At 40.6% G+C, this 26,101-nt stretch overlaps 3 protein-coding genes and 1 pseudogene across 3 annotated transcripts; 2 read left to right on the forward strand and 2 right to left on the reverse strand.

The window, feature by feature from the left end:
• The first annotated feature begins 3,573 nt into the window (after positions 1-3,573).
• Positions 3,574-9,628, forward strand: LOC115390077 (coiled-coil domain-containing protein 149-like). Its single transcript, XM_030093748.1, has 13 exons — positions 3,574-3,732; positions 4,731-4,896; positions 4,992-5,035; positions 6,618-6,725; positions 6,941-7,057; positions 7,539-7,711; positions 7,812-7,884; positions 7,973-8,057; positions 8,218-8,365; positions 8,549-8,625; positions 8,742-8,777; positions 8,948-9,013; positions 9,099-9,628. Exons 1-13 carry the CDS (start codon positions 3,682-3,684, stop codon positions 9,611-9,613), a joined length of 1,659 nt encoding a protein of 552 aa, XP_029949608.1. The 5' UTR covers positions 3,574-3,681; the 3' UTR covers positions 9,614-9,628.
• Positions 9,629-11,892: 2,264 nt separating this feature from the next.
• Positions 11,893-12,949, reverse strand: LOC115390071 (extracellular superoxide dismutase [Cu-Zn]-like). Its single transcript, XM_030093736.1, has 2 exons — positions 12,848-12,949; positions 11,893-12,543 (listed from the first exon to the last, which is right to left on the reverse strand). Exons 1-2 carry the CDS (start codon positions 12,865-12,867, stop codon positions 11,907-11,909), a joined length of 657 nt encoding a protein of 218 aa, XP_029949596.1. The 5' UTR covers positions 12,868-12,949; the 3' UTR covers positions 11,893-11,906.
• Positions 12,950-14,578: 1,629 nt separating this feature from the next.
• On the forward strand, positions 14,579-21,940 carry LOC115390017 (pre-mRNA-splicing factor ATP-dependent RNA helicase DHX15-like; annotated as a pseudogene).
• A 520-nt stretch (positions 21,941-22,460) lies between these two features.
• LOC115389767 (solute carrier family 22 member 7-like) lies at positions 22,461-25,820 on the reverse strand. Its single transcript, XM_030093345.1, has 9 exons — positions 25,415-25,820; positions 25,228-25,331; positions 24,464-24,618; positions 24,169-24,337; positions 23,796-23,919; positions 23,599-23,708; positions 23,293-23,504; positions 22,766-22,874; positions 22,461-22,674 (listed from the first exon to the last, which is right to left on the reverse strand). Exons 1-9 carry the CDS (start codon positions 25,793-25,795, stop codon positions 22,461-22,463), a joined length of 1,578 nt encoding a protein of 525 aa, XP_029949205.1. The 5' UTR covers positions 25,796-25,820.
• Positions 25,821-26,101: the final 281 nt, after the last annotated feature.

A 26,101-nucleotide genomic window follows, 5' to 3' on the forward strand; every position in this document is an offset into this window, starting at 1 on the left:
GAGGGCGACCTGTATCTGGCCATGACGTGCTACATCGGCGACTCCAAGGTCCTCAAATGGGCCAATAAGCAGTTCACTGAGATTCAAGCTCTCCCTTCTCGGGGAGCCATGATCCTGCAGCCGTTCACCTTCTCTGACAGACACTATCTCGCTCTTGGTAGTGATTACTCCTTCACACAGATCTACCTCTGGGATGTTGAAACGAAAACGTTTCACAAGTTCAAGGACATTTATGTTCAGTCACCGCGATCATTTACTGTGCTCACCAACGACAGAAGGAATTTCATCTTCTCTCCCAGTTTTAAGGGCAAATCTATGGTTTTTGAGCATATATTTGTAGATTTAAGCTTATAAAACTAATCAAAATGATGCTACAAGTACTCACTGAAGTTCTTCCTTATGCAACTAGATATGTCTATAATCCTTATTCCAGGCAAACTCTGAAAATCATATGCATTACTAGCCTATGACTAATGTTAGATTACAAGTAGATAGCTAGAAACTGATGGATAACAAAACAAAAGCAATTGCATGAAGTTAATTTCAAAGGCACACCTGATGTTTTCTTCAAAATGATGATGCTCAACCTCAAACAAGAAATATCTCTTCTGGCAATGGCCTTCTATAACATGGACACCTCACACATCTATTAAGGGTTATACTGTTTAAGGTCTTAAATTGATTAAAGAAGGAGAGATCAAGTCAATAAATAAATAAATACCTTTTCTTTGAATTTTGAGTTTGATCAACATCTGGTGCTGAGGGAAGCAGGATTATTGTCAAGAATACACAAGCAGGAAAATCGACGACAGAGTATGAAAAATATGAAAACTCAGAACTCTTTCTGACTCTCTTAAAGACTGTGCAGTGAGAATGTGCACGAAAGATCTTCCTCATCGAACTTACATGCAGGCTTTGATGTATATGATTTGCTTTGACTTTTATGGCGAAAAAAGTGAAAGATCACCTGAGTGTGAACCTTAAAGGTTTCAGGAATGGTTTTATTGAGCGTGAAAAAAAACATAAACCGAAGACAGGGTGCATAACCTGCTGTCACAGAGCAAGAGTTTGATTCTTTAAATTTGGGAATGATGTTTTACCATGACTGTTTACTTGAAAGTAGTCAATATTTTTGCACTGATGAAAAAAAAACAGCGGAAGTCGCTTTTCTGAAAAATGTAAATCATAATTGAAACTCTTATTTCATTTAACCAGGTGGCTTGCAAGGGAGGACATTGTGCTGAATAAGTTGTAAATCAGAAAGACATGAAGCAAGTAGCGAAGTTGATGCTTGAACCTGCTCACCAGGTTCTGACATCCACTTAATTAAACAGAAATGCTGACGATGTTTTGATAAAACCAGAAGATATGTGGAAATCATCCATCTTCTGCGACTGATGATCTAAAAGTGCTTCGCTGAGATTTTCCTTATTCTCACCAAAAATGCAGCTGAATGTCTTTGAAGATAATATGAGCTTGAGCCTAGCTGCACAACATTTCTAACAAACCCATTGTATGACTATGCTACTGAGTGCCTCGTTTATAGCAATGTGATGTATGTATCATTTACTCTTAATTCTATGCAAAATGTGTAATAATATGTGTTGGACTGAAAAGCAATCACAAGGTAAACCACGGCTGCAATGAAACCTAAAATGCTTGAGACATTTTCATTAGGCGTGCGACGTGTGCACTTTTGTTTACTGATATTTTATATTTTCAGCTATTGTACAGATTTTTTTCCCACAGGGAATATGCAAATAAGCCATATACTTATGTTGAAAGTTAAAAATGTGCCACATGTATAATCAGTAATTTTGTTATTTGTCAGATGACCTGTAACAAAACACCTGACTGAGCTTCTGTCTATCCTGATGTACTTCTTGATGATGTATACTGTTATTGATCATGCTATTTTTTTCCCACTGTACCAACAAGTCACCATTTACACAATGATATTGTAAAGTTGAATTTGTGGACATGCATTAAAACATTCACTTCATGTATGGTAATCAAGACTTTTTTTTTTCCTCCTCCAACATCGTTATTGGCAGATACGTGAGCTGTGGCCATAAACCAAGGAGAAAAGTGCTTCAAACATGAAACTGAAAGAGCTTGCCTCATGTTAAATGATTTTTTGTTAAATGTGAAGGCTTCCATTCTTTTCACATGATAATTTATACTCAATGTGCATGAGATCCATGGAAAATTAATAGGCCTTGAAGTGGTCTAGCAGCCAGAAATTTGGGTGTAATTATGGGCTCAGACCTGAATTTATCTACCACAATCATCTTGTTACATCTGAAAAAAAAAAAGAATTTCTGAGCAAAATAAGATTCAGAGAAACTTGTCCATCTTTTATTTTCATCAAGCTGGGTTATTTTGACAGTGTGTTTACAGATCTCTGCAAAAAATTCTGTCTGGCTGGTGCAGCCAGACTCCTCACACAAAGAGGGTGGAGCAAATCACCTGATATTCTCTTACAGCTGCCAGTGGAGTGACCAACCGCTACTCTGCACGTCAGTGGTGGATTGGCTATTTCAGCACCATGGACAGCACCTTATTTTTATTGGTAAACAACGACCCACTATTAAACTTCATCACAACAGTCAATCGGCTATATCAGCAGCATGGACAGCAATTGGAATTCATCAGTGAATCGAGACTGACAATTAATCTTTACCAAATCCATGGTTTGGCTATTTCAGCACCATGGACAGTGCCTTGAAAACATTTTGAAGTGTGCACTACTGATATTCTGCACCACAACGGTGGATTAGCCATTTCGACAGCATGGACAGTGCCTTCGATTTTTAATGATACAATGACCCAGGGTCGAGTCTACGCAGGGCAAGAGGGGGCCTGGCCCCTCAAATAATGTTGTGGTTAAAATTGGGTTCATCATATTGTTGTCCTTTTGTTTAATCATTTGTGAGAGAGTCTCTGTGGGTTTGAAAGGGAATGTGAGCTCCTGTTCAATCAGAATCTTGTCCAAATCCGTGTTCGTTCCACTCCAGTGTTTCATGAGTTTTGCCATTTCAAAAGAATTACTATAATAAGAGATGTTTGGCAAAGACAACCCCCCATATTCTTTGGTTGATAGAGTTTATCTAAACAATTCTGGGTTTCTTTCCACCCCAAAGGAAGCATTTTATCATGTTGTTATATCTAAGTAGCAGTGTGGAGGGATTGATTTTTGTTTAACCTTTACCTTAATATAGCTTTAGACTCAATGTAGGCTATTCCGTTTTTTTTTAAATCATTTTCTTTGTATATTTCAATGCCTCGTGTCTGAATCGCGCGTAGTCTCTGCGTAGTCTTGCTTCACTACAGGATTTTATTTTTTATTTGTTTTGGATTTCATCAGTTGTATCTGAAGTCCCACAATTTACTGACGGGAAAGAATTTATAATTGTAATTCGTTTTTTTTTTTTTTTTTTTTACTGTAAATCAGTTTGGTTTTTTTTTTTCAGGTCGCTTTGGTTTACGAGGGCACCCAACGCACCGTGACGTTTGTCCGACGTAAACAAAGACGGAAGTGATGCAGTTATATTCCTGGTTCGTCTAATCTGCTTTGTAGATGCAAAATGTCTGTGAATGCGGTATAATCTGAGCACATACGTGGACGTGAAACTAAGCTTTTTCTCGTCGTGAACATTAATTGTGTTGCCAAGAGGAGAGATGGAGGCGTCCCGGAGGAGCGAGAGTGACTGGCAGGGGTTAGTGAGCGAGGTGAGCCGCTGCAGTGACGCAGAACGTGGGAACCCCACTGTCACTGGCACGAGCACCGTCCGCTCAGTATCATCACAGATACTGTACTAGTGCCTTTTCTTGAAATGAACATGACGCTTCTTGCTATGACAAGCAGACCAGATGAGATAATCCTAATTAAACTGAATCTGCGGGAATAAATTAACTGCGGGGTTTGTTTCCCTGTAGAATAAGAAAGTGCATTAATTGTATTTTTCATTATTTTTAAACATATTCTTGCTAAGCTCGTAGAGTCATTAAGTTACAGATATGATTACACATTGCAACCAGAGACTCTTGCTATGACACTGTGTGTGTTGCCTGTTTCATGTTTGTCAGTCATGGACTGGTGGCCTGTCAGCATAGTTTGTACACACAATCAGTAAATGACATCAAAAATAAGATCTCATTGTAGATTAAATCAGAACTACCCGGTTTCTTTTCTTGTGAAAGTCTTTAACTTTTTTTTAACTTCTGAGCACACCTTGTATTCAGAGGTTTGCAGGTTCAAGTTGGTTTAATGTCAAAATACATTTCAACCTTGTGAAATCAATAATTATTTATTCTTGTATATATTAATGAAAATCCTAATATAATGCCACTTTATATAGATTTAAAATGAGTATAAACAAGCTTTCTTACTATTGCTTCCTGCAGCAGTCATTAGAAAATTCATCTTATTCCTTGATCATGTAGATAGTCATCTAAGATATAATAACTGCAACATGAGGGAACGTTGTTGTTGTTAATTGTATTATATATACTAAAATACTGCTGTATTGTATTGTTTTTTAATTATAACAATATTTTTTATGTATTTATTTATGTAAGAATTTTCTCACAATGATTATTTATTTATTGTTTTATTTATTTTTTAATCATCCACTCTGGTAGAAATTGATCTTATTTTCACTGAGCACTATTTAACTACAGAATCATGTGTTACATTGAAGCATGCTGTATTTTCTTGATCCTTGCAGTTCCTGGTTTGTAAGAGGAAGTTGGAGAGCAAGAAAGAAGCCCTTCTGATTCTGTCTAAAGAGCTGGACACCTGCCAACAGGAGCGCGATCAGTTCAAGCTGATGGCCAACCAGCTCCGTGAACGACACCAAGGACTCAAGAAGAAGTACAGAGAACTCATTGTAAGTAATACAGCGACGCATGTGTTATATGAAGAATAATATAAAATCAGGACAATGCAGAATAGTATGAGACAATGACCATTTGTTTTGTTTTCATAGCTGACAGGAGGAGATCCTTCCTGCCTCCTGAGAAAAGGAATCAAGTAAGTAAAGAATCAAATGTCCTTTAACTAGTGTCTTGGTGCTTCTTAAGAAAAGGTGTGTACACTAGAGAGTCCATATGATGCTGATTAAGTATTATTGCGGTTCTTTAAGTATACAGAGTAGTTTGAGCGATACCAAACTATGAAATTCTCTTTTTTGGCTTAATATGATATTGGTCATGGGATTCTGTTTTCATTTATTTCAGAAGGCCAACGAAAGATCAAAAGCACAAATACGTACAACTAATGGAATGGTGTGAAAAAGGCAGTGGCTGTGTTCTGTGTACACCTGAAACACTACTTTGTCTCTTGAAAGCTAAATCGATCGCCCTGACCAAAGAAAGACTGTATATGGCCATATGAAGCTGTTAAAAGTCCAAAATAATAATAATAATAATAATAATGATAATAATAATAATACTAATAATATAATAATATGTCTTCTTTAATTCTGATGAACAGCGACGTCTTGTGATGAGTGGCTGTCCAGATTGGCTTTATTCTAAAAATATGTCAAAGAGATTAAGTTAAACTAGGCTATCTCTGACTGTTTGTTTTTTGTGCTAGTGACCGGTCTTCTGATTAGTTGTACAAATCACAGCCTGTTCCTGAAGCACCAATACGAGAGTGTTCCCAGACACAGTATCTTATCACTTTTCACATGTTCTTTAATGAAAGCTCCCCCACTGCTACGCAATAAAAAACTTATCATGCTTTTATTTCAGTATATTCATTTATCTGCCTTTTGTGTGGACTTTATCAAGCAGATGGCACCTGATGTAAGACCTGCAGCCAGATCTGGCCGTCCAGGAGGTCCACTTTGACCTGGAGATGAGTTTAGCAAAATGCAGAAATGATAAATAAAACATCAACTTTGTATTGTTTGTATGAGTAATAGATAAAACACAAGTACACAACACAGATGATTAAAGTGAGCGTTGAAGTCCACCCCATGTTTTTTTGATGTCTTGCTGAACTTTTTAAAGTGGCTGCATGCTGAAATTTCATTTGTTTTTTTTAATTGAAAAATCAACTCATTTAAAGGTGCTGTAGGCAGGATTTTGCTAGTCAACCCTAATTTTTCTGTGTTTTATTTGGATTAAATGTTAGAGTATCCATTGATAATCCTTCAGGAGTGTAGCATAATTGCACTACCGCGAGGACGCAGCATTTCCATCTGTCTCTGTTCTGAGTTGAAAAGGAATATCGCAAGCTCCAGGTATCTTTGACCAATCAGAAGAGGCCATGAGGCTCTAACTGTGATTGGGCGAGGGGCGTTCGTCACACGTTCTTGTGGGAGGGGCTTAACTTGCATAAGGGCATGATGTCAGAGAAAACGGGACAGGATTGGCTGTGCTGGGTTTCAAATCGCCATCTTAGATGGGTCAAATCGCAATAGCAAGATGGCGGAGATGCGGAATCCTGCCTACAGCACCTTTAAGGTATTCAATGTAGTTAATTGAATGTAGACTTCATAATGTGCTCGAAATTCTTTACAAAAAGGAAACATCTGGAGCGTCATTAAGTCATCTGATTTGTACGTGTTGCTTTAACGTTTGACCTGCCGTCACTTGTTTTTCAGGTGAGTTTGGCTCAACTTCTCAGGGACTCCAGAGAAAAAAACAGTCACCTTTCCGAAGAGGTGAAGGAGCTGAAGCAGCGCCTCTTAGAGGCTCAGGGCGACAACAAGGTGTGATATCAAGCATTCTTAAAGCTGCTATCCATTTATTTTTTAGTGTCTTTACTCATGAACACAACTTAAACACATATTTTCAGTATATAAACATCAAAGAGATTTTGTGTATTTTAAGTGAGTGATGGTAATTTAAAGGCATAACATACTGTTAAACAAAAATGAATGCAGAAGACTGAAGACTGAGGTTTCTTATTTCAATTGTGCTGTAGCTCCTTCGAATGACCATCACCAAGCAGAGGCTGGGAGACGAGGAGGTCGGAGCGCGACACTTTCCTGCACACGAGAGAGAAGATCTGGTGAGACAGCTGGAAAGATCGAGGGAGCAGGTGAGGAGAGACGACTTTATTCACGTTGCTCTGGTAAAAACATGCAGCGTTGCTTTGTCAATCATCGCTTTGTGGTAATAATTAAAACTGGATATCACACTGTAAATATAAACTTTAATTCCAGTCAGTGGTTTTCCAAGTGTGGTACTCAGAGGGGCGTCTGGAGGATTAATGTCCAGTTCAGCAGCATTTTTCCAGAATAATTACTTCCTGTAATTTTCATGGAAGAAATAATGTTAAAGATCTGAAAGACTATTTTTTTTCTTGATGCTCTCAAAGAGTCACTGTGTATTTATTGAGCTGTTTATAAAGCTCAAAACCACAACTTCCCGTATGTACAGTGTGAAACAACCACTTCTGATGAGAAAGAGAAATTGCAACAGGACAGTTTTGGCTTCATATTTTTTATTCGGGCGCTGACATGTTGTGTGTGTGTGTGTGTGTGTGTGTGTGTTGTGTGTGTGTGTGTGTGTTGCTGCAGAACGAAGTGCTGGAGCACACCGTCAAGTCGCTCACAGATGAGCTTCAGGACGTCCGAGCTGAGCGGGACGTCTTTCAACAGAAGGCTTACCGTCTCAACCTGGAAATGAACCACATCGTCGGGAATGACGAGATCCGGATTTTAGACATTGATGCACTGTGTATGGAGAACAGGTTTGTCACTTTTCAAAGAAACTTCGAAGTTTACTGATCTGCAGACATTTTAAAAGATCAGGTTTACATGCTTTGGATTAGAGTATGAACTCTCTTGCAGGTACTTGCACGAGCGTCTGGGCCAGCTCCAAGAAGAAGTGAACTTACTCAAAACAAATCTGTTGAAATACAAGGTAGCTCTGGTTTTCCTCTGTTGGAAAATTCATTTTAAGTTTGGTGTTCATTCAGAAAGATCTGACATTTTTGCTCAAATGCTTTCAGAATGCTCTTGAATGTAGGAAGAACTCTAAAATTGGTGGGAAACCCAACAGCAGTGCTTTGACTGGAGTTCTCTCTGCAAAACAAGGTCAGAGGTCATTCCTTCCAAAGAAATCTCCTCACTGTCTTAAACATGTTCTTTTGCAAACCATCACATTCCAGTGTTGCACAACTTTCTTGCAGATGATGAAGTGATGTGGGTGAGTGGCCTCTGCTGTTTATCTAAAGTGTAATTGACGTCGTTGCAGTGAAGGAGCTGTTACTGTCTGAGGAGAACGGCTGCAGTTTGCCGGTGACCCCTCAGTCCATCTCCGACCTCAAGTCTTTAGCCACGGCCCTGCTGGAGACCATCCATGAGAAGAACATGGTGATTCAGCACCAGCGTCAAATCAACAAGTACTGAACTGCATACTTTACACTCATTACGGGAAGAATTTCCCTCTCCATGTCTTTGGCTTCACTACAATGTCTCGTCAAATGCGAGGAGAAATCTTTGGGAGGGGCTGGGGTTTCTTAGAAAAAGGAGTCAAACCTGGAATAAAATCAACTTTCTATCTTATTGTGTTTGTTTGTTATTAGGATTCTCGGGAGTCGAGTGGCAGAGCTGGAGAAGAAAATCAAAACCCTTGAGTTGTCTGGACTATGGAGCCTTCCAGGTGGATACAAGTGTTTTGTCATACTAAACTGTGGTTTATTTAAATCTGTTCTCCTTCTACTGTCTGCAGTAATGACTTTTCTTCTTCTGCCCTTTTTTTCTTCTTGCTGCCTGAAGGGCTGACTTATAATGTGTCTCTGGGAACATATGGAAGTATGTTTCTCCAATAACATTTCCGAACTCAATCCTCCATTTTAATTCTCATGTCATCCCACTTTAAATGATCCCAGCGCTGCCCAGTTCGATGGTCTTAAGTCTTAAACTGTTGACACTTCCAAGTATCCTCCGGTTTGTTCTCACTTTGGTTGCTTTGTGCTCAACAGGAGGAAAAGATGCCATCATCTTGAACACTCAGCAGGTTGAATCCTCAGATGGTGCTGGACAAGAGTGTGAGTCTTCAGTGGAAATATTTGTAACACACTGCATTGACACTATATTTCCTGAACTTTTTATTCCTCTCTTCTGTTCTTGCAGGTGTTACGGAAAGTGGAAATGTGCAAACCGAGCTGCGGAGCTCCTCAGAAGTGGACAAAGACAGTGAAACGCCAGCTGTGTCAGATTTTCAGGAACTGTGTGACCAGAGCTTCTCCCAGCAGTGGACTGAGGACGAGCCGGCCAGCTCCCACACAGAAGAGCCTGACAGGGACAAATGTCAAGACGACGGCCATTCGCAGGACGCCACAGATTGTAGTACTTTCACAAAAGTAGACGAGTGTCTGAGTGACTCACCTCCCGCAGTGACGCCTCTGGAAAAAACCCACCCATCAGACTGCTGCCGCTCCCAGAGACCCTCAGAGAACTCAGACCTCACAGCAGCAGACGAGGAGGAGTCAGATGGATGCGCTGAAGAGGAGGAAGCTGAGGAAACAGAGGGTGTTTTAACGGAGGGAGTTGTTCTAACCCCGACTGTATCGCCTGGTGATTCTGAAGAGCAGCAGGAGTTCCTCCAGTCAAACCAGCAGGAAAATGTTAACCATCCGGAGACATGAAGACTCCATTTTCAGGAAATTGAATGTAAAATGGATATATGATCTAGTCATATTTATTTTTTAGAAATATTATAATATTCAGGATTAATCTAAAAATGTGTGTCCAGCACAGGAAGAAAATGATGACTCATTCTAAAGGATGGAAAAATTTAAAGCAAATTATTCAAGTATTTGTGTTTTAATATCTCTCTGTGGTGTCCTGTGTTTTCCCATCTTCACCATAAAAGTAAGATAATGGAAGCTTATTTATATATTACCAGAAATAAATGAAATCAAATCTGTTTATGAAGTGTTCAGGACATTTGTTCCTCAGCTGAGGAGATTTAAAGTAAATCTGAAAATGTGTTTAGGCCCAAGACTATTAAAAGCTTTATAAGCGAGAAGTAGGATTTTCAAGTGAATTCTTTGACACACAGTCGGTGCAGAGATTTAAGCTCAGTTGTGATTTGCTCCACCCTCTCTGTGTTGGTGAGAACTCTGGATGAGCTGCAGATTTTTTACTGAGACCTGTAAACAATCCTAAATAATCCAGCCTACTCAAAATAAATGCATGAACAAGTTTCTCTGAATGTTGTCTGGCCAGCAATCCTTTAATTCTTGCAACATTCTTCTGATGGTTGTGTGCTGATTTTGCTATGGATGTGCCATGGGGTTATGATGAGCTCTGATTTTTAACCTTTCTTCTTTGAAGCCAAAATCAGTTGCCTCCGGTTTTTCTGGGTTAAAGTTGTAGAAAGTTCTGACACACCCACTCAGTTTTATTTATGAATTGTACTCAGCAAGTATAGGAAGCAGTAGTCATTCACTGACAGATATAAAGAACTGTGTCATCTGCATAATTCTGATAGTAGCTGTTGTTCCATGGTTTCCCTGTTTGCTGTGTTTGTCCTTGGTGCCTGTCATTATGTCTATCATCTCAGCGACTTATCCTGGGACATGTTAGCACCGAACATCCTGGATCCAGTGATATTTGGATGAAATCACATTTTATTTATCAAGCACTTTTCATACAGCACATGTTAAAACACAGTAAAAGTAAAAAGAGTTCCAAAAGATTATGTTCAATGAGTTTTTCCCTCTGGAGAAGCAAACTGGAGTCAGCCCCATATGAAGCTAAAAGGCAATATAGAAACATTCAGTTCCTCCTCCCAGGGTTGGAATGGAACCTGAAATGCAGTTTGTGGCTTAAAGTTCTTCAGCGTTTTTATTAACAGGGCAAAGTCTGGTTTCAGGACCTCAAAAACAGTTCTGCTCTGCGGTTCTTGGATCTCAGACAATATTCCCATGTGTGGTGTATTGCTCAACATCTCATTCCAGGGCTTTAACCACTTCCACCCAGCAAACATGGACTGTGCCCAATATGACTCTGGTGAGGCTGCTGCTGATAATAATACATTTTTGCTGCTGTAAACTTAAACTGGAGACAATTTCTGAATGATATGAACACCAACATTATCAGAAATGTTCATCTGTGTCAAAAAAACAAAACAAATACAGGACTACAGTCACCTGTGTTTCAGCTCAGAAGAGGTTTATTGTGGTTCATTTAAATGTGATACAGACATGTTCCAAATAGTGACGGTTCTTGGAGGTACATGTATATGAGGCTTATTATCTCCTGTCCTTTTGACTTGTTCTACAAAACATTTTGTCATTTTGTTTGAACTTAACCATACAAATCATTTTATTGACATCATTGAAGTTACCAGTATTTGGTACTGATGCATGAAAAATAGTGATTACACACAGTTGTATTTTCTTTTGGGATTTCTTTTTCAATTCTATGCATATTTACAGATCCATACGACTGCTTAATGTTGTGACAAGCTCTCAAGGTAGTTTAGTTTAATGCATGTTTCCTGTAATTTTCAAGAAAATGCTCACATGCACGAAGTTTTCAAGCCTAGACAGGGTAAGCATATTTACAGGGCTGACTAATTAGGATAAAAGTGACTGAAATACAGATCTGATGATGGACTACAAAAAAGGAACTCCTGTTATTAAGAACACATATCAGCCTGATGATGCTAGAATAAAAAATGAATGATCACAAAAACCAATTTTGGACAAACAGCATTTAATAGAAATCTGCCTGAAATTTGTTGAAACATTTCAGTTTTGTGGACATAAAAACCAATGATGCTGCTAAAACAGTTGTGGGAAAACTTTCAAATCCCAACTTTTGATAAGCTGCTGTGAATGTTTTTGGTGACGAGGCTTCGACTAAACAAAACAATGACTTTGTTTTGAATGTAAAAATAACACAAGACATGTTCATGCTCTCACTGTAGGACTATTTCGACCTCAGGCGTCTTGCCAACTGCTTCTGCTGCGTATTCCAGAGATTTGGTGAGGAAGTTCCAATGATGCAGCAGCCGAGCCTCCGGCCTGCGTTTCCGTGCAGGAGACTTCCAGCATCTCCGCCGCGCCCCAAGTCATCCACCTGCTCGTGAATCACCACTGCTCTTCCGAACACGGACAGGGGTCCAAACAGTGTTGCGTCTGATTCTATCATGGTGCTGATTTTCCCCTGTTCGGGTATAAAGTTGCCAAAGTCTCCGGGGTGGTTGGGGTGATGCACGTCGTGAGGGTTGTAGTGGCCCCCGGTGGAGTCGCACCCCCGGCTCAGGTCTCCGTACTGATGGATGTGCAGCGCTCTGGGCACCGGGTCGCTTTCTGTGGGGAAGCCACTGAACCGGATCAGCATTTTGAGTTTTCCCTGAGGATGGTCCTGCTTGAAAAGAGCGTGACCGTAGACTTTGGGGAGGCCATCAGGCAGGAAGGTGCTGGGTCTCATTTTGCAGACTGCATACAGAGAGCCATTGTGCTGCAGGAACTCCGGTGGAGCCAAAGAGCCAGTGGTGGCTGAAACGCATTGTTGATAGCCAGCCAGCAGAACCAAGACAGCAAGTCCCAACATTCTCAGCAACCTGGGAGATACATAAAAATAATAGATGTGAGGTTTAACAAGTTAGGTGGTTTCGTCTCATCTTTCCCAAGAAAAGTACATTTTAATGTAAATTAGTAACAAAAAGAGACAGAACAGAGATTCCTCATTGCAAATGGAGCCCCTAAAGCCCCCAAACAAATGCAAACTACTCAAAGCCACAATGTATTTAGATGAGGAAAAGAAGTGAACACACTGTGAGTCGTAGCATTGCAGCTCCAGAATCTTTCAATTGTACACAACAACATTGCATTTCCACATGACACTGCAATCCAAAGGTCACTTACCAGAGTTCAAGTTCAATCATACAAACATACACAAAAGAAAGAGCTATAAGAAAATAACAGTGTAGTTTTCGCAGCTGGTAAAAGCTCTTCTGATGAGTCTGGATGTTTCTAACAGGCTTGTATAAGCATGAAAAGAGGCGTCTCCTGCTGAGGGTGGAGTCTTTACAGGGCAGGGGTTTCTCCCCCCTTCATAGTTTCAAACTCAGGATCTGTCTTTCTTTCATTTAATTACACCTGCAGTGCACCACGGTTTTGTGTAGGAATAATCCTTAAATTATATAGTTATATAGTTCTTCATTCTTTGTTCCAAGAGAAAAACATCTGGGTGGGATGGTCTCAACCAGAGGCAGAGAGATTTAAGGTGATGGGCACAAGAGGGTTAAACTGAGGCGGGCATCTCAGACGGATAGAATTTGGATTCTGTTATATGTTGAAGCTCTCAATAACTGCAATAAAGAAGTAAAGAACCAAATGATGAAGAGAGCAATATAAACAAAGAGGCAATGTTACACCTAATGTTAATGTCGCAAACAAAAGCAACTGAAAGAAAGAAAGAAATACGTGACAGCATTTTCAGTTATCACATAGTGAAACATTTCTATCAAATATAGTAATAAAACATCCCCAAAGTGAAAGTAAGAACTTCTATAGAAGTTCTATACTCCCATCCATTCATCCATGGCAATATACAGTATACCAGAACTGGAGTGTGTTGCATTTATGAATTCAAAGAACCACAATTTAAAACTGCTGACATTTAATGACACCAAAAAACCCATCCATATCATTTTATTTAATTTTGGATTGCGGATTTCAACTTCCTGCCCAAAATACTGTCAGGTATATGTATATATATATATATATATATATATATATATATATATATATATATATATATATATATATATATATATATAGATATAGATAGATAGATAGATAGATATAGATATATACATATATATATATATATATATATATATATATATATACACACACACACACACACACACACACACACACACATATATATATATATATATATATATATACATAAATATTATATATAAAATATATTTCTTTTAAGTGACTTTACAAAGTAATTTAAGTGGCAGGTTTCCATCTATGTAGATTCAATTGTGGAATTAAAATATTCACTCTTGACTAAACCAACAGTCGGAAAACTCTGAAGGTGGATATTTTACATGCTCACTTTCAATGACTTTGCCGGAAACACAATTTAAGCCATCTGTGATAGAATATGACCTGTCTAAATTCAAATGTTATATATTTCCTAACAATTTAACTGCATTGTTCTGAAATGTTCTACCTATTTGTGCAGGCCGTGCTGTTTTGTCAGTATTTTGTTGTTGTAATGACTGAAAATGTCTGTTTTTAAACCAGCCACAGTGGAATTTATAATTAACTAATATGCACAATTAACTCATTGGTTGTTTCACAGTAAACAACCCCCCCCCCCCCAAAAAAAAAAAAAAAAAAAAAAAATTCTAACAGCTTCAGTCATTTTCCACAGCCTACAGATAGCTAAAAACGTCGGCTCACCCTCCCGACCAGCAGGCGGCGCTGGTAAACTCAGCAAACACAACGTGTAGAGAAGAACACACGTTAGCTCTGGAATCAGGAAGCTTGTTGTAGTTGACGATTAGCCGGCCCGTGCCGTGCACTGTGTCCGCGTCAATTAACTGAAGGATAAGCTACTTTCTCTATTTAAAGATGTCGAAAAGACATCGTCTGGACCTGGGCGATGACTACTCCTCCAGTAAAAAGCGGTCTGACGGGTGAGTGACTCCTCGCTGTTTCCGATTCAACCCGACAGTGACGAGCTAACAGCTAGCCTCTGTTCGTTAAGTTGGCTAGCTTCCACCAGACATGTTTAATACAAGACCATTTATCCTCAGCTGGCAATGCCGTTGCTTTAATTTCCTTTACTTTTAATCCATATATGAATCCACCAGTAACATGCGGTTGAAAATAATGACTACAGAGAATTGGTAATTTTATTTAGGTGCTAATGTACGAATCCTCAGCGTTGAGGCACGTGTGTTGCTAGCAATCTGTTAGCATATTGCTAACAACGTTTTTGAGCTAGCCTCTGTTGCCTTAGCGGGCTAACCACAGCATCAACACATAAAGCCTGGAGTAGCGTCTGTAACAAGGCATTTAATGCTAGGATTGAGAGGGCTTCTGGTCTTCCACAGTAATCTTTTTTGCACCACATCACCATTGATTCGTAGATCCAGCTTTAATAATACATTTGTTCTCAAATGTTGAGTTTAACATGATTTATGACAGCAGTGTTAGTACCTTGTTTAGTCCTTTACATGTCTACATTAAAATACACATTTTTGTGAGTGCGAGTTTTTTGAATTCTAAAGCGTCTAATATTTTAATTTTGACAGTGCTAATGGTAGAGGCTAATAAGGCATATTAGATCTTCATTGATTCTGAAAGTGTTCATATTGCTGTGCTCTTCTCACGCCAACAGGAGAGACAGGGACCGTGACAGAGACCGTGAGGACCGCTCCAGGGACAGGGACCGAGACAGAGACCGCGACAGAGACAGAGATCGTGACAGAGACTCAAAGCCATCCAGCATCCCTTCTAACAGCAATGCTGTGGGTATAGGCTTACCACCTCTCAAGCAGATGGCTGTGCAGCAGCAGATTAATCCATTCACTAATCTGCCACACACACCACGATACTATGAGATCCTGAAGAAGAGGTTACAGCTTCCAGTGTGGGAATACAAAGAAAGCTTCAATGATATCATCACACACGCCAGCAGAGCTTGTCCTGGTGGGAGAGACTGGCTCTGGGAAGACAACGCAGGTAACAGCATCGCTTCTCTGCAGCTCACTGGCTGCCTGTGTAATGTTGATTGAATGCATCTTTAGAGGTTTGAGACTTTGTGAGACAGCAGAGACCTGTTAAAAATAATGTAGAGTGATTTAATGCCCTAATACTGTAACATTCATATTAAATTTTTTTTCTCTGCTTCAAGATCCCACAGTGGTGTGTGGACATGGTGAGAGGCTTGCCTGGTCCGAAGCGGGCCGTAGCCTGCACTCAGCCAAGGAGAGTGGCAGCTATGAGTGTCGCTCAGAGGGTGGCAGATGAAATGGACGTCATGCTTGGACAGGAGGTTGGCTACTCCATCCGATTTGAGGACTGCAGTTCTGCAAAGACAATACTAAAGTAAGAAAGACTGATTGGTTTGTCCCTGGTGTTTTTGATCCAGTCGCTCTCATTCTGACACATGTGTATCTCTTCAGGTACATGACAGACGGTATGTTACTAAGAGAGGCCATGAATGACCCGCTACTGGAGCGATACGGTGTCATCATTCTGGACGAGGCCCACGAGCGAACTCTGGCCACAGATATCCTGATGGGCGTGCTGAAGGAGGTGGTTCGTCAAAGATCAGATCTGAAGGTATGTCTCCTTTCGCCAAACATCAGTGATGAATCGGTGTTTTCATCATTTGATACAGTCAATCACATAAAGAAAAAACTTAGGAGCTTGTGTCAATTGCATCTGAGTCCAAAATGGTTTCTGATTTCTTTTTATATTGTGCTGTCTGCCTGTGGACTCAAGGACATTTAGATACATTTGACCCATCATGTGTTGCTATATTGACAGCACATTTGTTTTTCTTTATATGTATTGCTGGGGCGTAAGGTGGTCGTTGATGGTTAAGACCTGGAATTATTTGACTCTGAAATACATTTCAGACATGGAGAAAGCAGCATTGTAGAGTTTTTCCACACTAGAAATCTATTTATGTTGTCAAAAAAGTGGACAAGGGTTTACTTTTTTTATTTATTTTTTGTCACTATTTTCAGTTCCAGCTGTCAATCCTCTCCTTTCAAGTGCATTACTGGAGGCATTGTTTCTATAAATGTCTTCATCACCAGATCTTTAAATGACAGAAAGATAAAAGAAGGGTTGAGGTCTCTTGTTTTAATTTTAGTTTTACTTCACAGGTGGAAAAAAAGAAGGAATGCAAAATTGTTTTCAGACATGTTATTGGTACAGTGGCACCTAATAACAGTCACAAATGAGATGTACATTGTGCCTGTATTAAAATCATGCATTGGATTCTTTTATATTGCATTTACTTGCTGTACAAATTCTAACTGCATAGAGTGGGATCAGGATATCTTTGGGTGTTTTGAAATTTCAGTTTATGGCCATATGTGTGGTACTTATGTAATTCAGCTGTCAGTGAGATTTGTGATTTGCTGTCATATGTGGTTATAGACAAAAACGCCCTGGTTACACTCCCACCCTCTCAAACTGTTGCAGGACACATCGTGCTGTACGGTTATTGATTGGTTTATGTAAAGACATTATGAGGCCAATCAAAAGTCAGACTTTAAATGAATACAATAAAACACAATGAAGGAAGTGAGAAAAGTTGTATTTTGTTTTCCTCATTTCACAAAATGAACTTTATTCCAATATACATGTCAAATCTTTTTGATTTACTTGCGAGATGAATGAGCTATATTCACTCTCTGCCAATTTTAATATTAATTGAAGGAAAATCTTTTCATAGAAAAGGATTTAAATGATTATTTCTTTGCCCTCAGGTGATTGTCATGAGTGCCACGCTTGACGCCGGGAAGTTTCAAGTGTACTTTGACAACTGCCCTCTGCTGACTATCCCTGGACGAACGCATCCTGTGGAGATCTTCTACACTCCCGAGCCGGAGCGCGACTACCTGGAGGCAGCGATCCGCACCGTCATCCAGATTCACATGTGTGAGGAAGACGAGGGTGACTGCCTTCTTTTCCTCACTGGTCAAGAGGTAACTCCCACACTGCGCGTTTCTCTCCGTTACGTCACTGTTTCATGTCTTTAAAAAGCTGAAGTTGAACCTGATCTGTCTGTCAGGAAATCGATGAAGCCTGCAAACGGATAAAACGCGAGGTGGACGACCTCGGGCCTGAAGTCGGAGACATAAAAATCATTCCCCTCTATTCCACGTTGCCCCCTCAGCAGCAACAGAGGATCTTTGAACCGCCTCCTCCAAGGAAGCCCAACGGCGCAATCGGAAGAAAGGTACATTTTCAGGTCTAAAAACCAGAAAGGTGTTTTTATCACTTTCAAATAATGGATGGATATTGACAGTCTGTCGCATATCCTTCAGGTTGTGGTATCGACAAACATTGCTGAGACTTCTCTAACAATCGATGGCGTTGTGTTTGTGATTGATCCTGGATTTGCCAAACAAAAGGTGGGTGAAATGTGACTCAGTTAAATGAATGGTTTAATTCTTGCTTCTTTATTTGCAATTTGCTGGTTTGAATGTAAAATAGATTTTTTTATTATCTGGTTTTCATATTGTCAGTTAAATCTAGCTGTAAATGGCAATAGTAAAATTATATATCGTATTGATACGTAATTTGATGCCCTCCCTTTTTTCTGAAGAGGCTCATTTGTGTTATGTAGAACTCAGTATAACTCCCGAAACTGGATATTTAATTCTTGATCCCAAAAATTGGAAAAATCCCGCTTTTCAGTTTCATTCTCTATCTTTTGTATGTTAGTGATTTCTTTATTTCAGTTCAGTGTGAAAGTAATGACACCTGTTTAACGAATGCACCCTTTCAGGTGTACAATCCTCGCATCAGAGTGGAGTCTCTGCTGGTCACAGCCATCAGTAAAGCTTCTGCCCAGCAGAGGGCAGGACGAGCCGGCAGAACACGGCCAGGGAAATGTTTCCGCCTCTACACAGAGAAGGCCTACAAAACAGAGATGCAGGCAAGTCTTTACAGTTAACACTACTTTTGCAAATCTTTCTGAAATTGCAAAAAAATTTATTTCATCATTTAGAATTGGTAACTTATTCTTAAATGTGATGCATCATTACTTGAATCTCTCACATAGACTTTTGAGTTCTCATATTTGGTTTCCTGTAGTTTTATTAAGTGATGAATTTCTTATTCTGGTCCCTGTCCAGGATAACACATACCCTGAGATTCTCCGGTCAAACTTGGGGTCTGTAGTCCTGCAGTTGAAGAAGCTGGGTATCGATGATCTTGTGCACTTTGACTTCATGGACCCACCTGGTAAGACGGTTAGTTTTATTGTGAAGCGTGACTTATTCTGGACACAGAATTAAAAATAACTTGTGGTTCATTTCCTTGAATGCAGCTCCTGAGACGCTGATGAGGGCCCTGGAGCTGCTCAATTACCTCGCTGCCCTCAACGACGACGGTGACCTGACGGAGCTGGGCTCCATGATGGCGGAGTTTCCTTTGGACCCCCAGCTGGCCAAGATGGTCATTGCGAGCTGCGAGTTTAACTGCTCCAACGAGATCCTTTCCATTACTGCCATGTTGTCAGGTAATGCCCAGGACTGGGCGGACAGCTGGAAAAACACTTTGGCTTAGCGGTGTCAGTTTCCCCAACTGACGTCTAGTTTGTGCACAAATCCTAATCTCTCAGTACTTGAATAGTCTAACATTTGGTTTGCTTGATGTGATCCCGAGTTCATTTAGGAAGCTAAAATTAGTACGGTGGGACATGAAAAACATGTTTACGCCCCTGCTAGTATTGACGGTGGACAAATTCAGTTTGTTTTGAATTCAAATTATGCTCAAAGACTAGAAAAAAAAGTACTTCAAGCTTTAATCAAATGGGGGGGGAAAAAAAGAAATTTGTCATGCTTATAGCAAAATGGAGATCAGTTTTTTAAGCTTAACTTTAATTGATATTTTAATCAGAACAATACGGTATATGCATTTCAACATTACAACACAATTGCACCTCTTCTCAGTTGTATGTAAGCTTTTACAAAAACGACAAGAGATAGGAGAGAAAACATAAGTCATATAAAATGAATGATGCTCACTACACAACACAAGGTTATGCGTATAAATCCCAGGCAGAGAAAAGATGGCAGTATTTTGATGCAGAGCAGATGGGTCATGGCCATCGGTTTTGTTTTACCTTTATTCGTTCATAAGTTTTGAGAGGAGGATTTGTCTTTACTGAAGTCTTTTTTTTTTTTTTTTTTTTTTTTTTTTACACAAATCATCACAAAGCTATGGGATAAAATGTATGTAGTGATTGTAGAATTTTTTTTAAATCTTTGTGAATTCTTGTCGGTAAAGCCTTCGACTCAGACGAAATCACTTTACAGTGGTTGGATTCGATTTTATATTTTTGAGAGATCAATTTGCAAATAACTAAATCTCTCAGCTGTGAGTGATGTGGATGGGGCAGGCACCACGTATTCTTGTTTTGATTCTGTTATGTTGTAGTCTTGAAGCGCTTCATTCGTGTTTGTTTGGAGGCCTGCTCACTATTATCACAACGATAAACCGTAGGATTTCTAACCTGGAGATGTCACGGTGCTGTTGGTGTCCCTAACGTTCTGTAGTTGTGTGAAAACTCTTGTTTTACAGATGTGGTTAAATGACTTCCTCTCTTCGAGCTAATAGCCATTCCAGTTGGGAATGGCCATGAGAAAAGACTGCCGCCCCCCTCCCCCCTCGTTTTGATAGAGCTGGTGGTCCTGCCCTGTCCCAGCGCAGTGTCGAGTCTCCTAGCATCTTAGGCTTTGCTCCACCTTTCTGTGAATGTTTGACTCATCTGTATGGGCGGCTTTGTTGGGGCCCATACCAACCTTGTTTAGTCCCACAGTGCTTTGTCCGTCCAACGGAGGCTAAGAAGGCGGCCGACGAGTCCAAGATGAGGTTTGCTCACATTGACGGAGACCACTTGACGCTGCTCAACGTCTACCACGCCTTCAAACAAAGTGAGCGTCTCCACAAGCCGCGGCTTTCACGCTAATTGCTTTGGACAAATCCTTCTAATGCTTCGAATGTCGTTTTCCCTTCCAGACCATGAGTCTAACCAGTGGTGCTACGACAACTTTGTCAACTACCGTTCGCTGATGTCTGCCGACAACGTGCGGCAGCAGCTGTCCAGGATCATGGACCGCTTCAACCTGCCTCGCCGCAGCACAGAGTTCACCAGCAGAGATTACTACATCAACATCCGACGGGCGCTCTGCACCGGGTTCTTCATGCAGGCGAGCACACTTTTCTGTCCTCTCTTTCCTTGAATGTTAACCAAAACCGGATATGCTCCTCTGCTAACATGGCTCCACCCTCTTTACTGGTTCTTCCTGCAGGTGGCGCACTTGGAGCGCACAGGCCATTACCTCACAGTCAAAGACAACCAAGTGGTCCAACTTCACCCCTCCACAGTCCTCGACCATAAGCCCGAGTGGGTGCTCTACAACGAGTTTGTCCTCACCACCAAGAACTACATCCGCACTTGCACAGACATCAAGCCAGAGTGGTACGGAACTCAGATCAGTGAAACGTGCCCCGATCAGTCGAGGCTGTCGTGCGGGATGACTCATGTTCTCTTGTGTTTTCAGGCTGGTGAAGATCGCGCCGCAGTACTACGAAATGAGCAACTTCCCACAATGTGAAGCGAAAAGACAACTGGAGCGAATTATTGCCAAACTAGAAAGCAAAGAGTATTCCCAGTACTGAACAAAAGCCAACAAGTGTCCTGGAAATCAGTCGCATACTTTAGTTTTAGATCTTTCTGTACCGTTGTATCTTAATGTTTTGCTCATTTTGCTTTTTTTTTTCTTTTTATTCCCCATCAACTTTATTTCTGTAACTAACTGTAAGGCCAGCAGAAAATGAAGACCAGTCACTGAGACCTGGTGAGAATAATTCCCAAAAGAAATATCACAAGCATGTCTTTTCAATGTGGCTAAATCCTTTTAGGGAGACTACTGAGTCATAGCAAAGATCTGTGCTTGCTTTGTTTCTTTAATAAAGGAGCTTTGAGTTAATTTCTGTCTATAAATGAATTGGTAAAGACAGTCATTGCAAATGTAGTGTAGTTTTTTTTTTCTTTTTTTCCCCTCTGCGAAAGTATGTACATAGGCGAAGAGTCGACACCTCCCATCATGTTAATGCATAACATCGGTTATTCAGTGTGTTTTCTTCCAAGTTCCTAGCAGTTTGTAACAGTTCAACTTGCCTTTCTTGTATTAAACAACACGATGTTCCTCTTGTGACATCCGCTGTTCCTGCAGAGCAGTGACATTATTTGTGTGCAGTTCTTCCACAAAGAAACTTGGGCTTTGTTTGAATCAGTCATTCAAATGCACTTTATTCAGACAACACTACAACTATACAGAATATTATTTTAAATGGAAATAGCTGCTCGCTTGGTGATTTACATGATTGAGGCAATGAAATCATTAGCATGGGAAAGAAATATGTGAAGCTTGGTGAACTATAAGCAGCTATGAGCCTTAGTGTGTGCAGTTTGCTCCTGTTCATGTATATGTAAGCATAGCGACGGTAAATGAGGCTCCCACTGCTTTACACTAAGTCATGTCTACACACCAGTGGAGACCGTCTTCATGCAAGGTGCTCACACACTGTTAAGCGTTAAGTGTCTTCTCCATATCGCTTTTAAGTGTGTATGTCAGGGTTTATCAGTAAATTGTGTTTGATCATTTTCTGTTGTAAAAATTTTCTACAAAATGCACAGACACATGAAGTCGGAGGCATACTCCAAGCAAGAGTATGTCCATGCTGGTGGTCATATTCAATGATGCGACTGTTCGATATCTTCTATGGTCTCTGGGAGGCTCCGGTCGCGTGTTTCTGGCAGCGTCCTTGCCACTATTGCCCCGATCACCGCCGAAGAGCACAAGACGACCTGCGGGAGCTCCTTCCAGACGTCATCCAGCAAGAGGATCAGTGGAGCCACAGCGACGCCAAACCGAGCCATGAAGGAGTTGTAGCCCATTCCGTTTTGCCTAAAAGACATTTCAGTATAAATCAGAAGACAATTTACCTCTGCAGGTTTGTTGTCAGTTGCGAATAATAGGAGCAGGCGTGCGTTGTTACCTTACAACAGTGGGATACAACTCAGAACTGTACAGCACAACCGTTGAAAAGGAGGCTGCAGAAAAGCCCTTTCCAATGATGGCGACCACTGTTCTGGCAACAGACTTACCTGAGAAGGACAACGAATGTGGTTTTTATACAGCAGAGTTTTAAAATGATATAAATTCAACAGAACAGTTGATACTGTATATGTGCAAATACCAGCTATTCACAAGGGAATAAACCCAAGTGAAGTGACAAACGTGTAATTCAATTTTTTTTTTTGGGGGGGGGGGGGGTCAAGCTTATTTTATATGCAAATCTGTTCATTTAAATTGGTTTCTAAACCATGATGGGAAGAGATGTGATCAATGTCTGCTGATGGACCGAGTGTTTTGGCCCGTTAGTGTGCAACAGTTCTCATCTCATTTTAAACCTGAAACGACTGTGTTGTACGTGGCACTATATAAATAAAGCTAAATTGAACTGATTGGATTAATTGACATCCAAACCTGGATGTAAATCTGGTGAGATTTATGCCTGTGTACCTTTCAGTACAATGTTGATTCCGAGACACGTTCCAGCAAACACGAGCGCTCCAGTCTCAGTGCTCCGCCTGCCGAACTTATCCAGAAAGTAGTAAATTGATATTTTGGCAGGGAGCTCAATTAAAGCGTAGACTAACTGTGTGAGATACAGATTGAGCCCGAAGCCAGCGATGTTAAAGCTGATGCCGTAATATGTAGTTGCTATGCAAAACCTAGAAAAACAGACAAGGGACAACAGTTAACGTTCAATAACTTTGAATACAAAACAGGTAAAAACATGGGATCTTTGTTATAGAGCTCACAGACCATAATATGCCAGTACGCAGGGCAAGTTTCCTCATTTTAGGTGTTCGTATCAAGTCCAAGTAAGAATAGGCGCGGTCTTGTTTCTCAGTCATGACAATAGTCGAAAGTTTCTAGAAGAAATAAATCATCCATCATATTAAAAACTACATGAACTGAATCAAACAGAATGCTGTGACGCTCCTGTGGAGTGAACTTACCTCTGTTTCAAGCAAATGGATTGACTGATCTCTTCGGTTCATCTTTGCACATTTCTTCAGGTACATCTGCGCCTGCTCCAGCTTTCCATTGGCGATGAGCCACCTCGCCGATTCTGGAACCCATCTGAGATTGAACACGACACACTGGGTTAAATTGCAAAGAAATAGGATGAACAGTGGGATAAATTCAACATTAGCTACAGGTGTGACAAGGCAGCAGGACAGAAAAGAGGTTGAAGCACTAAAAATACTGCAAGCAAAGTCTACAACTGAAGCACTGAATATTTAAAGACACACAAAAATTAGAACTGCAGCTCTGGTAAATCACTGTTTTTGATCTGAACGTGGCCACATCTTGGCTTTTGAGTCCTACCTCCAAGTGATAATGGCCATGATCAAAGGTGACGTAACACAAACCATCAGCAGCCGCCACTCGTTCACCAAGTAGGCAAAACCTGTCAGCAGTATGTTCCCAGTGGTCCACGACAGGCTGTCAATCACTCCCACCAGTTTCCTGTGCTCAATGTCCACCCACTCCACACCTGCAGGGAACAAATACCTCATCACTCGAGCAGGATCAAAATACCAAAAAAAATGTATGTTAGCACACATTATGAAATGTTAAAATAGAAGAAGAAAAAAAAAAGCAAAACAAAGCAGGGATTAACTGAGGACGGTTGAGATAATGACGATTCCCGTGATGCAAAATCCCGTGAAGAACCTCAGCACTGTGAACATGACGTAGGACGTGGAGAAAGCACTGGCGACGGCAAACAGCATGGCGGACACGTAGGACACCAGCAGCAGGTTCCTTCGGCCATACCTGCAGGAAGACAGACGGTCTTCAGATGGTTTTTATTGGGTGGAGGCAGCGCCAGTCGTTCACTTTAAGTTTAGGGAGCAGTGAGTAGGCGTCATTAGCATTCAGGATGGAGGTTTCCGAAGCTGAGTGTGTGTCTCTGTAGCCTACTCCTCTTGAGTAAGTCTGCCATGGCAACGAACGTTGTGACAGAAACATGCCGGGCGACTTCCTGAGGCTAATGTTTGGTTTGTTTGTTGTTTACCGTGGAAGAAACATGGCGGGTTCAGTGGAAGAGTCAACATGAAGGACTCACTCAAAGCGAACAAAGACATGAAAAATCTACTGTAATCTTACAGTCTGAAGAGCAGCAGACGTTTTGTCTGAAAGGAATCTTTGCAGCAAAGATGATTTCAGATTATTGGATAAGTTTTGTCAAAAATGCCAAAAATATGAACATTTTCAGAAAGTGCTGAAAAGAACATTTGAAATCTCGGTATTTATTATATTGAAACTTCATTTGTCCACATTGGTTTTTCGTGGCTCCTAAGTGAAAATGTTTGTAACACTCCTGATATGAATCCTTCACACGCTCACTGGACCTTCCATCGATTAACATCTGAACTGTCATACCTGTCACTGAGACTTCCAAAGGTCATGGCTCCAAACATAACTCCGATGAAGAAGATGGTCGCAGTTGCTTTGTTTTTACTTCTTCTATCACACACCAGGTCCCACTGGTATAAAGACAATAATTAGTTAAGATCATTCCCAAAGATCGCTCATTGGGGTATTTTTCAGAAGTGTAAAACAGGATTACTTGTGACGTGATGGTAGATTTGAAGGTGGAATTGTCATACACCCATCCGTTTTGGCACGGCACTGTCGCCACGTCAGTGACGTTGGAGCTGTTAAGCAGCAGATGATACTGAGGCTCTGGAAACATCCGGCAGGAGCTTGGAGTCCCGTCCTGCTCGAGTGGAACGCTAACAATAAGCCTCTCTGCCTGGGATAAATTCATAAACATACCTCCATCATCCAGAGAGCTGGTGTCACAGTGGTGTGAGGGCACAGCTGACACAAAATTGCTTAGCATGAAGTGGCAGGGCAGTGTGAAGCGGCCGAGAAAGCTGAGCACAATGATCATTATCTGAAACCTTCCACATCCATCAATATCAGCGAGAACGTTCTCAAACTTCATTGTTGCCTCCCGTTGCGAGTATTTGATCTTCGCCTGAGAATAAAGAAAAAAACAAAGTGAAATCTCCTCAACGGCGTCTGTATACTACGAGGTAGACCCGAGACTGGGCTCAATGGGCAGAAAGCACAACTTCTGGAAAATTTAACGGTTAAAAGGAGTGAATATTTTACTCTTCGGTTAACTGCTGCAGTAACGTTTGACGCAGACGTTGGACCTGTTACAGACTGATAAAATACTGACAGGGACTTTGGAAAAACAAACATTGTTAGAAATCAAGAGAAAGAAAAAACAAAACAAAACAGGAAA

The sequence above is a fragment of the Salarias fasciatus genome, chromosome 6 (genome assembly GCF_902148845.1).
Source record: "Salarias fasciatus chromosome 6, fSalaFa1.1, whole genome shotgun sequence".
Lineage (NCBI taxonomy): Eukaryota > Metazoa > Chordata > Actinopteri > Blenniiformes > Blenniidae > Salarias > Salarias fasciatus.

Coding starts and splice junctions, on each gene's coding strand:
- LOC115390077 (XM_030093748.1), top strand. CDS start 3,682: ATGGAGGCGTCCCGGAGGAGCGAGAGTGACTGGCAGGGGTTAGTGAGC. Junction 5,036..6,617: donor CTCCTGAGAAAAGGAATCAA/GTAAGTAAAGAA, acceptor CTTGTTTTTCAG/GTGAGTTTGGCTCAACTTCT. Junction 6,726..6,940: donor AGGCTCAGGGCGACAACAAG/GTGTGATATCAA, acceptor ATTGTGCTGTAG/CTCCTTCGAATGACCATCAC.
- LOC115390071 (XM_030093736.1), bottom strand. CDS start 12,867: ATGATTGAACTTGAACTCTG. Junction 12,544..12,847: donor ATGATTGAACTTGAACTCTG/GTAAGTGACCTT, acceptor TGTATCTCCCAG/GTTGCTGAGAATGTTGGGAC.
- LOC115389767 (XM_030093345.1), bottom strand. CDS start 25,795: ATGAAGTTTGAGAACGTTCTCGCTGATATTGATGGATGTGGAAGGTTT. Junction 23,709..23,795: donor TCCATTTGCTTGAAACAGAG/GTAAGTTCACTC, acceptor TATTTCTTCTAG/AAACTTTCGACTATTGTCAT. Junction 22,675..22,765: donor TTGTATCCCACTGTTGTAAG/GTAACAACGCAC, acceptor AATGTCTTTTAG/GCAAAACGGAATGGGCTACA.